The 14480-nt window shown below is 54.6% G+C and overlaps 1 protein-coding gene across 1 annotated transcript in view; it reads left to right on the top strand.

The window, feature by feature from the left end:
* Window positions 1–4153: 4153 nt before the first annotated feature.
* Window positions 4154–14480, top strand: part of SPATC1 (spermatogenesis and centriole associated 1) — a 42142-nt gene continuing 31815 nt past the window's right edge. Inside the window, exon 1 of the mRNA XM_058276266.1 lies at window positions 4154–5252. Within this exon, the coding sequence (XP_058132249.1) occupies window positions 4703–5252 (550 nt within the window). The 5' untranslated portion in view covers window positions 4154–4702. The remainder of the gene's footprint in view (window positions 5253–14480) is intronic.

Here is a 14480-nt window from a genome sequence, read left to right on the forward strand (position 1 = left end):
TGTTTGGGGCAAAGGACAAGTTTTGGTGTGATGATAACATTGTGAATGTAATTAACAGCAGTGAATTATTTATTTTAATGTGGTTAAAAGGGGAAATTTTAGGTTGCATATATGCTACTAGAATACAATTGAAAAAAAAAAAAAAACAAAACCCCGGGCTGTACAACACAGTGAACGCCAGTGTAAACTATGGACTGTAGTTAATAGTATACTTACTATGGTATTGTGTCACCAACGGTAACAAAAATATACCACACGATGGAAAATATTAACAGGGGAGCTGTACAGGGGATGTGGCAGTTTGAGATTAGTTATGAGTTCCAAGAAGAGATATTGATTATGCTTGTCAACTGGTCTGTGCCTCTGGGTGTGATAGCCCTTGGATTGACTTAAATTCAGAGGTTTCGCTTTCACTCTATTAAATCGAGATTAGGGCTTTGATTTCATCACATCACTAGGGTGACTAGTTTGAATCCCTGCCCCCTTCATGGACTATATAAGGGGATGGTCACACAAGAAAACAGAGGAAGATGCAGGGGTCTAGAGAGCTCCACAGCCAGGCAGAGGAGAGAACGTGAACCTGGGCCTGGAGAGAGGGGGCCTGAGAGGCCACAGCTGGCCTTGTGAAGAGGCCAGAGCAGCTGGGCCAGAAAGACGAGTCCTCGGGCCCACAGCTGAGACGGGAGAAGCTGGGCTCACAGAGACTTAAGACGAGGAGGAGGGCTGGACCCTCGCAGATGTCACCCACCATCTTGCTTCAATATGTGGCAATTGGTGAGAAAGTACCTCTTATGGTACCTTGAGTTGGCCTCTTTGGGGTCTGTGACTAAACTTCTACCCCAAATAAATACCCTTTTAAAAGCCAACAGAGTTCTGGTACTCTGCATCAGCACCCTTTGGCTGACTAATAGAGGGGGTTATACGAGAACTCTATATTTTCTGCATGATTTTTCTATAAACCTACAGCTTCTCTGATAAACTTTGGAGAACTATATACACAATGAGTGAACCCTAATATAAACTATGGAATTTAGTTACTAGTAATGTATCAATATTGGTTCATCAGTTATAACAAATGTGCCACACTATAATCCAAGATATAATAGGGGAAACTATGAGTGTGTGTGGGTGTGGGGTATATAAGGGAACTTTCTGTGTAACGTTTCTATAAATCTAAAATCACCCTAAAAATGATTTATATTTTAAAAAAGGAAAAAAATGTTGACTGTGGCCCTTTCCTGGAAGCATAGGGAGAAGGAAAGAGAGGCGCTGGCTAAACCTGACAGAGTAAGACAGGGCAGTGTCCTTCCCCCACCCCAGGAGGGTCAACAGGTGACCCAGGCCCACGGCAAGGTTGTACACCCTGAGGTTCAAAACAGCTCAGGGGGCAAGAGCCAACCAGCCCACGGCCAGGACACTGTCCCACCACTCAGCCCACCACGGACCCTGCGTGTGGCCAGAGTGGGGTGAGGAGGCTGGCAGGCGGCTTGGATCCTCCTCCTCTGCACAGCAGCAGCGGCCTTGAGAAGACAGCTTTAGGGGAAGCTGGCTAAAGCTGCAAAGAATTCAAAGCCGAGAGGGAGCAAAGATTCCAAAGTCCTCCAAGCTGGAAAGATGTGCCAAACCTAATGAGACAAATTTGAATGGGGACAAACTGTGCAGAAGCCAGTGACCCCAGAACGGTGGCAGGGGGAGAGTGGGGATGGTGCTGAGTCAGCAAGTGGGAAAGCACCCACGGCTGGTGTGCAGTGAATTCCAAATGAGCCCGTTAGGACTGAAGCCCTGGCTGCTCTGGGGCTGCACAGGCACCCTGCGTGGGTGCCAGGAGGGCCTTCCTCCCGCTGCACGCTGAGGACACCATCAAGGGCGCAGGCCGCACAGACACCCGCTGCAGCTCGCTCCCTGGACTCTCAGCCCCAGAACACAGGATCCAGATTGAGGTGGATAAATTTGGGGATGAAGCCCTCACTCTCCAAATGTTTTCTATCTTTATCCCAAATTCACAACTCAGACCCAATAGATTTAGATACCAAAGGACTGTTTTTTATACATGACCAAAAAAAAATAAGTCAGAATGAAGAAGTAAGAGTGGAGAGCACGGGTGTCGCCTGGGAGGTGAGTGCAAGGAAAGAGCTGGGGCTGGTTGTCCGCTGGGGGCTGGGCCTCTCCTGTGGGCCCCTGCTGCACGCTGCCCAAGAGGCACGGAGGCTGGGCCCAGGAGGACAGGGATGGTGAAACGGTACCCCACACGCCTTCCCCTCGGCCCAGCCCCCCCATCTGACCCTCCCACCTGCCCCTCCAACCTCTCCAGTCTGGCGTAGCCAAATCGCTCCATCAGCACAGTCTGGCTTCAAGCACGCCCTCGGCCTTCCCCTGACCTCTCAGCAGCCCTGGTCTGCTCTGGGGCCCAGGCGGGCTGGTCCTCCTCCCTGCCCTGCTCCCCACGGGCCCCTGAGGCCCCTTCTCTGTTCATCCAGGGCTGGGGAAGTCATCCACTCCCATGGCTTCACGTGCCACCCAGACGCTCACAACTCCAAGAAGTCTTCCAGCCCTCCCAGCTGGTTCCCCCTGGGCCCCACAGCAGGACACCCTCTGGCTCCTCGCCCTGTGTCTTCTTGGAGGCCTCAGAGGCATCTTGCCCTCAGCAAGCACAGCCCACCTTGGGATCTTTGCTCCACACTTGGCCTTCCTCACTGCCGGGCTTCCCCGAATACCTGTGCTGGAGACTGAGAGGAAGCCATTGCTCTCGCCCTCTGCTTCCCCCATTTCCAACCACACCCAAACCTACCCGTTCCATACCTGCTAAACATTTCTCAACGCTGCCCACTTCCCGCCCTCTCCACGGCACCAGCCGAGGCAGGCCCACCTTCACCTCTTGCTTGCTCCTTACTGCCCTCCGCTCCCTGGCTCCTGGCTCCAACCCCTTCTCCACACCCCTATTCTCACAGCCCCTCAAGGACTAGCCAAGCCCTCAGCCCTCAGCAGCATGCACACCACTGCCTCTCACTGCCGTCGACCCCACACACCTTCTTCCAGCTCTTTCCATGGCGTGTCCTCCCCCTCCAGGGCCTTCCTCCACTGGACAGCTCTCCCACACGTGGTCCGGCCACTTCCTCAGGGAAGGCTGCCCAGCTCTGCCTGGTCTCGGCCCTCTCCCAGCTCTGTGCACCGCCCTGTGGCATTTATCACAGGTGTAGCGTGACACTCATGTTAACATCTGCTCCCCCAAGATACAGAGGCAGTGCCCGGGTCTGACTAGCCCTGAACCCCAGTTCCTAACACAATGTCTGCCACACAGTTGGTTCTCGATGTAAGCGTTGAGAAGGCAGGAAGCAGTATGCAAGGCAGCATGGCAGCTCTTCAAGAAGCTAAATGCAGAGTTACCCCATGACCTGGCAATCCCACTGCGGGTGTCGACTCTCAGAGCGTGAAAACAGCGCTGCAAGCAGATGCCTGTACACTCGTGTTTGCAGCAGCATTACTCACACCTGCCAAAGGTGGAAGCAGCCCGTGTCCATCAGACAAGCGACGGATAAACAAAACACGGTCCATATACCAATGGAATATGATTCGGCCGCTAGAAAGAAGTTCTGAGACAGCTGCACCATGGAAGATCCTTGAAATAAGCTCAGTGAAATAAACCAGACACATACAGCCTAACTGCGTGATGTCACTTAGGAGAGAGGTTCAGAAACAACAAATCTGCAGAGACAGGAGGCCGACGAGAGGTGATGGGGGGCGGGGGACTAAGGCAGGAATGGTTAGTGGCTGTGGGGTGGGTGCCAATAAATCAGTAATAAGGAAAGACAGCACCAGCCCAAGGAGAAGGCTGGAGGGGAGGATGAGCCATCCAGAGGACAGAGACGAGCGTCGGCGCTGGGCTCGGCCTGCTGGGGGGAAAGCCTGCAGAGGCTCTGCTTTGGGGAGGGGAACTGCAGGCCCTGGTCCTGGCGGGACTGAGCCAGCAGGGGTGACAGTCTGGGGCTCGGAGGAGGGGTGGGGGCTGGCCCCCCATTGTGAGGTCTGGGTAGAACGCTCAACTCAGACTGCCCCCAGGCCAGGCTGACCCCCCTCGCGCCTGATGGCCCTCCCGCCTGGGCCCCACCCTCCCACCAGGATGCCCTCTGGCCCGCCCGGGGTCTCCACCAGCAGAGGTCTCAGGGACCCCGAGCTCAGGCCCACGGAGCTCTCTGCATAGATGACCTAGGGAAGGGCGGGTGGTGAGGACTTGGGGCCTGGAAAAGAGGCTCTGAGTTCTTGGGACCAGAAGAGGAACTCAGTCTTGGGCTCTTGAATGGTTCAAGTCAGGAAAATTCATGGAGCCAGGAGCAGAGGCAGGGACAACCGGGAGTTTAGAAGTCATGGAAACGGAGTTGTCAGAAGTGGAAACTCCCAGCTGCAGGGAGCCAGGAGCTGGGCAGCCAGAGGAAGACACTGAGGGCCGGGGTCAGAGGCCAGCACAGACACGAGCCTGGGACAGGGTGGGCCCAGGGAAGGCATGCCCGGGATCGCAGCGAAAGGGGCAGCCTGGCTGGGAAGGCGGACGCTGAGTTTCCATCCTCTAGTCACCTAATTTTCCATTACCCACCTACACTGTGCCAAGCCCAGGGCTGGACGCTGGGGGTGCCAGGGTAAGTGGTGCAAAACCCTGCCCTCACCATACAGGGAATGAGATGGCCGCAGAGAGAGAACTGCAGGCGCCATGGGAAGGGCTACGGCAGAGGGGGACACATGCTGGGGCGGCCAGAGGGCGGGAACTGCCTTCCCGTGGGTGACAAGCCGCTTTGGAGGAGGCAGCCTGAGGGCAAAGCTGGCGGGACAGAGAAGGCACAGCCGTGCGCAGGCCCGGAGGCACGGAGAGCGGAGCCTGCTGGAGCACAGGCCAAGGAGGAGGGCACAGCCTCTGACCTCACAATACCCAGGGCCCTGCTGGGCCAGCCTTGCGAGCTCTGGCGCCCCCCACCCCCAGCCCGGGCAAGGCCCGGGGCCCTGGGCAGCCTCCCCCGTGCAGCCCCCCCCGAGGGCCGCACCCTCCCCACTGCCCCGGGGCATGTCTCTACTCACCAATTATGAGGGGCTTCGGCATCAGATCGAGAGGCTAGTGCGGGAAAACGAGGAACTGAAGAAGCTGGTGCGACTCATTCGGGAGAATCACGAGCTCAAGTCGGCAATCAAGACTCAGGCGGGTGACCTGGGCATCAGCGGGTTCACCGGCGGGCTGGGCGAGGCAACGGCCGGCCCTCCCCGCCAAGGTAACTCTAAGAGGGGAGCGGAGGGGGCTGGGGTCGTGGGAATGCAAGGAGGTAGAAGCAAGCCTGCGGGCAGGGCCCACCGGGAGGGGGCAGCAAGGACAAGGACCTTCAGGAGAAAAGGGCAGAACTGGCCCCAGGCGCAGTCGCCTCCGGGAGGCACCTCGCCCCACGCCTCCCCCCTCAGCTGAACTGCGGGCTGCGCCACAGATGGCCTTTCCCAGCCCTGGAAACCAAACGCGCCTCAGGCTGGGTCCAGCACAGCCCTCGGGGCCTCCCCCACTGCTCACCACGGCCCCCTCCCCGTTCTCAGCGCCCCCCTCCCCTGCTCTCCCCATCACTGTCCAGTCGGAGCAGCCTGTAGGCAGCTGGCAACAGCAGCGTAGAGGCCCAGGCGAGGCCCAGGCCTGAGATGGAGGCTCGGGGCTCACTCGTGTGCACGGGAGCCTCGGGGCTGGAGACTTACAGAGCAGGCTGAGCGTGGCGGAGGCCACTGGAGAAAAGCATTGGCAGTGCCCACCCCATGGGAGGCCCGGAGGGTAGGGCCTGAGGCTGGGGGTGCCCAGAGGCCGGGAGGAGAGGCGGGAGCAAACGAGGTGCTGGAAGGATGGAAGGCTGGGGGCGGGGTGCTTGCATTGGAGGTATCAGAGAGAATCTCCGGGGTGGCAAGGTGCCAGGGTGTGCCCAGAGCAGGCGGTGGCTGGAAGGGGGTCTGGGCGAAGGGAAGAGCGGCGGCTATGACTCCCTCCTGTCCTGGGGAGGCTGGGTGCCCCCACCCCCTGCAGCGACCTGCCCTGTGCCACACACCCTCCCCGTTGGCCTTCCTGCTGGGCCCTTCCCGTCCACACTCGGGCCTGACACCCTCCTCCTTCCCTGAAGGGCAGTGTGCCAGGAGGCCCCTCCTGCTCCACCCACTGGCACCTCAGGGGCAGCAGCCCCAACACTCGGCTGCCCCAGAAAGGCCCTCGCGGCTTCCCGGGGCCGCTGCAGGGCCCCGGGGCTGAGGAGCCCCAGGTCTCCTGCCCTGGCTCATCCTTGTGGCTCTGGGTGCAGCCCCTGCCCTCCCCTCCACTGCCTGTCAGAGGGTCCCTCAGACCCAGCAAGACCCCGGTCCCTGGAACGCAGACACGCTTCGGAAGAACTTGGGCCTCCTCGTGGGCCGCTCGGGCCCGGATCTGCCCTGGCCCCTACTCTCCCTAGGCTCAAAGCCCCCTTCCCTGGACCCCTAAAGGCTGCCCTCCCCACTCCCTGCCTCGGGTTCCCTGCCATCCACCTGGCTGTGGAGAGGGGCCAGTCTTCAAGGCCCTGTGACCACAGGCCCTTCCTGCTAAGGTGAGAGGCGCCAGCAGGCAGGGCACGGCTGGACCCTGGCTTCCAGCCACCCCGTGAGCCTTCCCCTCTGAGGCCTGAGGCTGACGGGAGTCCCCGACCCACTTGGGATCCTCAGGGGAAGGGCCAAGCTTAGGGGTTTGGGAACGGCTCTCTGGAGGAGGGAGCAGAGAGCTCCTGGTGGGGCAGGGGCGAGTGAGCCGCAGGCAGAGGGAGCAGCGTGGGCAAAGGCCTGGGACCCCTGGGGGTGGCAGACGTGACAAAGACATCAGCGGGCTAAAGCCCAGACTGTGTGCACGTGTGAGAGGAAGAGTGTGTGGCCTGTGTGAAGGTGTGTTTCAGAGACAGTGGGCATGTGTCGGCTGTGTGCACGTGGAGCATGTATGTGAGTGTGATGTGTGTGTGTGGTATTTGTGAGTGTCAGGTGTGCAAGTGTGAGTGAATTGTGTGGAGTGTGTGGTGCATGCATGAATGGGTGTGTGAGGATATGTGTGAATATATGTGCAAGTCTGGAGTTGGTGAGTGTATGTGGAGTGTGGTGTGTGCATTTGTGTGAATGTGAGTGAATCCGTTGTGTGTATCATGTGTGAGGTGTAGGTGTGCGTGTGACTGTGTAGTTGTATATGAGTGTGTGTGCTTTGTGTGGCTTGTGAGTGTGGTGTGCATTTGAGTGTGAGCGTGAGTCTCCACAGTGCGTTGCAAGCTGCGGAGGTCAGCAGGGTCAGATGGTGCAGGGCTGTGCGTGGCGTCCTAAGGACTGCGCTCGACCTAGAGGCGATCCTCGGAAACGGACGGTTTGTGCTTCAAAGGCCTCAGCTGCTGCGGGAAAATGGTTTCGAGGCCGAGGGAAGCAGACGGGTTAGATCGAGGCTGTCGCAGTCGGCTGGGTGGGAGATGATGGTGGGAACCAGACGGTGATGGGGAACTGGTTAGAGTTATTAACATTTAGGAAGCAACAGGGACACCCTAGCTGCTCGGCCGTGAGGGATGATGACAGCGTCCACACGCGTCTGGGTCCTGGCTGGCACGACAGGGTGCCTGGTGGGGCCCCTCCCTGAGACTGCAGGCCTGGCCGACCCGCCCCCCCACACACGCGTAGGTCATCTCTGTACAGCTGCCTCTGAAGATCCTTCTCGGGCCCCCTGCTCATCCTGCCCGTTCATCCTGCCTGGTCCTGTGATAGGCCTTCCTCTTGGGGTCAGGTGCACCCTCACTTTGCTCCCATGAACTTGACCCTCGAGTCCTCGCCTCTGGGCCCACCCTTCTCCTGCCTTGTGCTCTTGTGCACAGCTCTCGCTCCTAAGGCCCCCTGTTCAGAACTTCGGTCCAACCCCCTTTGGGAGAGGGCACAGGAGGTGTGAGCACAGCCAGGACACATGGGCTGTGGGTGCTCACAAGCAGGGGCGCCAGCCCCTCACAGGGCAGCAGAGCGGGGGTGGGAAAAGGAGGGGTGCAGGATGAGGGTGAGGGCCTGGAGCTGGCTCTCCTGGAGCCACCACATTCTGGCATGGAACTCCAAAGAGTCCAAGAATTCTAAACACAAATGAGACCGTCCAGGTTGTGACAACGGTTCTATTGTACAATTAAAAAGAAAGAATGTAATTTAACAGTCTGTTAGCTTGACAAATAACTTTGAAATATTTCTATCTACGGTATGCAGCCCCCCCATTTGTGCGCTTGCCAGGGCCATGCAAATGTCAGGGGTGAGCCTGGGAGAAGGAAATGCAGTTTTGGAGGAAGAGTATGAGTTGTATTTCAGACTGACTTAAGGACATGCCCATGACATCTGTGTGGAGTGTCCAAGAAGCAGTGGTGAGGTCAAGTCTAGAGAGAAAAGACTGCAGAGTGTTGATCTTTGAAGCTGCGGGAGGGGGTGGGAAGAGAACATCCTGGGAAGGAAGGAGGCGAGGCAGGTCCCGAGTGAGGAGGGCTGAGGAGGGGGTGGCACAGGAGCACCAGAGAGGCAAGGGGCACTTCAAGGAGGGATGTCCCGGAAGCCAAGAGACAGCCTTAGAGGGGATGGAGTGTCAGCAGGCTAAAGAGCAAAGACCGAGCAAGAAGTACGCTAAAAATGGGCCACAGCCTCTAATGCCTTGGAGATGTAACGACGTCCGTCAGTGCAACTTCATGCCAGGATAGATGGAAGGGCAGCGGAGTGAGGGGAAGAGGGCTCGAGACAACGGAGGTGACAGATGCCCACACGCAGGTCAAGAAGTCTGGCTTGGAGGAGGTAGTGGGGCGCGAGGGCGCTAGCTGGAGACAGCTGGGAGTCAAGAGATGCTTTTCCAGATGCAGAGACACCAGTCTGTTTAGATAAGGAGGGGAAGGAGCCAGAAGAGACTGAAAATATGAGAGAGAAAGGGGCGCTTGACAGAGCAGGGCCGGGTGCGCAGGAGGTGGGCTGGCCTTGACGGCAGGAAGGCAGGCCAGCGCCGACAGCGAAGGGGTGAGCGGAGGGAACTGCAAACTGGCTTCAGCGTTCTCTGTACAAAAAGATGGAGGAGCAGATGTGGCTCGAGCAGCTGAGCCCCTGCCTCCCACACGGGAAGCCCCAGGTTTGGTCCCTGGTGCCTCCTGGAAAAAAACAAGAACAAGCAAACAGAAAACCCCACCAGCTTCCCACACATGAGGTCTGGGATTCACCCACCCCAGTATCTTGAAAAAAACCCACTGTGATTCTGGAGAGCAGGGGTGGAGGGGGAGGCTGGGGCAGGTCTGCAAGGGACGGAAAGCGAAAGCCAGAGAAGCAGCTGTGAGGGGCAGGGGGCTGCTGGGCGCACGGCGGCCCCAGGGGAGTTAGCGCCCTGGGTTAGCACAGGCGGCGAAGCACAGCACCCAGGCGGTGCCGCAGGGGGCTCGGCGGGATGTCACTGCGCGCTGGACCGCCCTGGACGGGGGGCAGGCCCGGAGGGTGTCGGCGGCCACCTGAAGGGCAGGCCAGGGCCGTGAGGCCAGCGATCAGGGAGGCCGTGAGGTCAGGGGGGCTGTGAGGCCAGGGCAGGGCCAGCGGTCAGGGTGGTCGTGAGGTCATGGGGGCCGTGAGGTCAGGGCAGGGCAGGTGGTCAGGGGGGCCATGAGGTCAGGGCAGGGCCGGCGGTCAGGGTGGCCATGAGGTCATGGGGGCCGTGAGGTCAGGGCAGGGCAGGTGGTCAGGGGGGCCATGAGGTCAGGGCAGGGCTGGCGGTCAGGGGGGCTGTGAGGTCATGGGGGCCGTGAGGTCAGGGCAGGGCAGGTGGTCAGGGGGGTCATGAGGTCAGGGCGGGCCGTGAGGTCAGGGCAGGGCCAGCGGTCAGGGGGGCCATGAGGTCAGGGGGGCCATGAGGTCAGGGCAGGGCAGGTGGTCAGGGGGGCCGTGAGGTCAGGGGGGCCATGAGGCCAGGGGGGCCATGAGGTCAGGGGGGCCGTGAGGCCAGGGCGGGCAGGTGTTGGTGGTGGCCGCGGCCTTTGCCCCGCTGCCCGCCGGGCCCTCGTCCCCTCTCAGCACCGGCCCCTCGGGCCCGCAGGCGGCGGACGCTTCCGGCAGGAGGGGGTCTCCCCCCCTGGGGGTGGCCCTTCCCCTCCGCACCTGCCTGCCCCCGCTGGGCCGCACCCCCCAGGGCCCCCATCCTCCGGGCCTCCCCCAGGCCCACCCCCTCATGCCCACCCCCTCAGGGCCTCTCCCCTTCAGGCTCTCCCCCCTCAGGCCCACCCCCTCACGCCCTCTCCCTCAGGGCCGGCCGCCCCTCCGCGGCTCTCTCGAGGCAGCGCGCTCTCACAGACCTCCCCCTCATCTGCCGGGCCTTCCTCTCCGTCCTCAAACTTTTCCGCCTCAACTTCCCGCCCAAACTCAGGCCCCGCCCACGGCCGGCCCCGCCCACGGCCGCCCCCTCTCCCCGCGTCTTGGCCACGCCCCGGCTTCGCACGTCCTGGCCCCGCCCCCGGCCGGCCGCCCTATCGGCTCCCCCGCCGGCTCCCTCACGTCTTGGCCCCGCCCACACTTGCTCCCGCCCCCCGCGCCTACTCACGTCTTGGCCCCGCCCACGGCCGCCCGCCCCCTCCCCTCACGCCCTGGCCCCGCCCCCCGGGGTCCTCTCAGGCCACCGCTGTCCCCAGCGTCCCGCGTCTCACCCGCGGACGAAGGCGCCCACCCGCCGCCCGCCGCGCCTCGGTCTCGCCGTTGGCCTCGGGTGGGTCGGCCCGGCCCTCGCGCGGCGTCCCCTCGGCGGCCCGTGGCACCGGCGAGGAGGAGCGACGCGGGAGGGCCCGGCGGGGTCCGGGTGCGGCGGCTGCAGTCGGGCGGCGGCGAGGCCGGCGGGGCCGCGAGGCGGCGGGTGGGCGCGCGGGAGAGCAGCCTCCGGCCGAGGGAGGGCGGTGGAGGGGTCGGGCTGAGAGGGGCGGAGCAGGTTGGGGGGCGCCCAGCGCCGCTGAACAGAAGGGAACTGCATTGGCACGTTTGGGACTTCTGCTTTTACTACTTTATTCTTATTCGCGGAGTTACAGATTTTCATAAAAATCATGTGTGCAATACACGGTTCCCACATACGCCCCTATTAACACCTTACGTTAGTGGGTGCCTTTATTACAACTGATGAAAGAACTTTTTTTTAAATTGTACTATTAACTAGTTTATGGTTTACATTTGGGTTCCCCATTTGTGTTGTAAAGTTCTTTTTTTCCTCTAGTAACGTACATTAAACTAAAAGTTCCCCTTTAACCACATTCAAAGCTGTAATTCAGTGCTGTGCTATCATCATGCATTACCAAATGTTTACCATCAACCCAAATAGAATCTCTATTAATTCTGGATTTTAAACTCTCATCAGATATGTGGTTTCCAATTATTTTCTCCCCTTCTATAGGTTTTCTTTATACTTTCATGATGAAGTCCTTTGATGCATAAAAGTTTTTAATTTTGATGAAGTCCAATTTATCTATATGTATAATTTCTTTGCTTGTGCTTTTGGTGTAAAATCTAAGAAACCATTTGCTAACAAGGTCTTAAAGATGCTTCCTTAGATTTTCTTCTAGAGTTTTATAGTTCTGGTTCTTATATTTAGGTTTTTGATCCATTTTGAGTAGATTTTTATATACGGTCTGAGGTAGGGGTCCACCTTCATTCTTTTGAGATCCAGTTTTCCCCGCACCATTTATTGAAGGAGTTATTCTTTCCCCATTGAGTGGACTTGGCACTTTGTCGAAAATCAACAGATTGGTAGAGAGCGGCTGTAGCTCAGTGACAGCACCTGATTCCCACGTAGGAGGTGCCAGGTTCAATCCCCAGGATCTCCTGAAAAAAACACCAATTGGCCCTACATGTGATAGTTTATTTCTGAACTCTCAAATCAGTTCTATCAGTCTATATGTCTGTCCTTGTGCCAATACCATGCTGTTTTTATTACTGTAGCTTTTGATAAGTTTTAAAAATCAAGAAATTTGAGTCCTCCAACTCCATTGTTTTTCAGGATACCTTTGGCCATTTGGGCCCCTTACTCTTCCATATAAATTTTATGGTTGACTTTTCCATTTCCACAAAGACTGCCATTAGAATTTTTATTGGGATTGTGCTGAATCTGTAGTCATTTTGGTTAGAATTGACATTTCAACTAAATTTATTCTTCCAATCAATGAGCACAGAATGTCCATTTATTCTTTTTAAATTCATTTAAGCAACGTTTTGTAGTTTTCCATGTACATGTCCTTTGCATACTTGGTTTAATTTATTCCTAGATGTTTGATTGTTTGGGTTGCTATTGCAAATGGAATTTTTCTCTATTTCCTCTCCAGGTAGTTCATTACTAGTGTATAGAAACATTACTGGTTTTTGCTTGTTGGTATTGTACCCCAGGACTTTGTTGAATTTGTTTATTAGCTCTAGCAGCTTTGTTGTGGATTTATCAGGATTTTCCATATATAATCTTGTCATCTGGAAACAGGGAAAGTTCTACTTCTTTTCCAATTTGGATCCCTTTTATTTCTTTTTCTTGCCTAATTGTCTAACTATAACTTCCAGTACAATGTCGAGTAACAGTGGAGACAATGGGCATCCTTATGCTTTCCTGACCTTAGGGGCAGAGCAGTCTTTCACCACTGAACGTGATGTTAGCTGTGGCTTTGTTTTTTACAAATGCCCTTGATCATGTTACAGTAGTTTTCTTTCTATGTCTTGTTTTCTGTGTGTTTTTATCAAGAAGGGATGTTTGATTTTGTCTTTTCTGTGTCGATTGAGATGATTGTGTAGTATTTTTCATTAGTTCTATTAATTTGGTATATTCCATTAATTTACTTTTTTTATGTTGAAACCACCGCATGCCTGGTAAAAAGCCCACTTGATCATGGTATATAATTCTTTAACTGTGCTGTTGAATTTTGGCTTGCCAATATTTCAATGATGGTTTTTGCATCTATATTCATGAGGCATGTTGGACTTTAATTTTCTTCTGGTATCTTTATGTGGCTTTCATTTTAGGGCAATATTGGCCTCATACAATGAATTAGGAAGTGGTCTCTCAATTTTTTGTAAGAGTTCAAGCAGGATTGGTGTTAATTCTTAGAATGTTTAATAAAATTCACCAATGAAACCATCAGGTACTGGACTTTTCTTTATTGGGTGTTTTTAAAATTACTTATTGTGGTAGTTTAAAGCTATTTGTGGCCCAGATAAGCATTTTCTTAAATTTCATCCATTCCTGTGGGTATGAACTCATTGTAAGTAGGACCTCTTGATAAGAATGAAACTCAGACAGAGAGAAAGTCACAGGAAGTAAGAAGCTAAAATCAGTGAAACCCAGAAGAGAAGGAGAGACCTGGAGATGCCACCTTGTGCTTTGCCATGTGACAGGAGCCAAAGATTGCCCGCAGCCAGCCCCAGAAAGCCACAGGCTCTGGGGAGAAAGCTTCACCTTGATGATACTTTGATTTGGACTTGCTTTTAGCCTCAAAACTGTAAGGCAATAAATTCCCGTTGTTTAAAGCCTGTCCATTTAATGGCATTTGCTTAAGCAGCCTAGAAATTGAAACACTAATTCAATCTTTTGTCATTGGTCTATTGAGATGTTCTATTTCTTCTTGAGTCAGTGTAGATTGTTTGTATGTTCCTAGGAATTTATTCATTTCATCTAGGTTATCTAATTTGTTGGTGTCAGATTGTTCATAATATCCTCTTATATTCCTTTTTTTGTGGGGTCGGTAGTAATGTTCCCATTTCATTTCTGATTTTGGTTATGTGTGCCCCCTTTTATCTCTACAGTCTTCCTAAAGTTTTGTCAATTTTATTGAACTTTTTAAAGAACCAAATTTGGTTTTGTTGAATCATTATATTTTTTCTTAGTTCATTTATTTCTGGTCTAATGTTTGTTATATCTTTCCTTCTGCTCACTTTAGGTTTAATTTGCTTTTCTGTTTCTAATCACTCCAATTATGATATCAGCTCTCTGGTTTGAGATCTTTCTTTTTTTTTTCTTTTCTTTTTTTGATAGATTTTCTTTTTTGTCTTTTTTTTAAAGATACATAGATCACAAAAAATGTTACATTAAATAATATAAGAGGTTCCCATATACCCCACCTCCCAACCCCCCTCTTTTTTTTAAGATAGGCTTTCAGAGCTTTAAACTTCCCCTCATCATGGCCTTTGCTGTGCTTTCTGTAAGTTTTGATTTGTTGTTTTTCCATTTTCATTTGTCTCTAGATATGTCCAAATTTCATTTGTGATTTCATCTTTCACACATTGGTTTAAGAGTGTGTTGTTTAATTTCCACATATTTGTAAATTTTCCAGATCTCCCTCTGTTACTTATTTCTAGCTTCATTCCATTGTGATCAAGGAAGATACATAATAGGATTTCAATATTTTTAAACTTATTAAGACGTTTTTGTGAACAAATGTATGGTCTATCCTGGAAAATGCTTGGTTTGTATTATTGTTCAA

The sequence above is a fragment of the Dasypus novemcinctus genome, chromosome 14 (genome assembly GCF_030445035.2).
Source record: "Dasypus novemcinctus isolate mDasNov1 chromosome 14, mDasNov1.1.hap2, whole genome shotgun sequence".
Taxonomy (NCBI): Eukaryota; Metazoa; Chordata; class Mammalia; order Cingulata; family Dasypodidae; genus Dasypus; species Dasypus novemcinctus.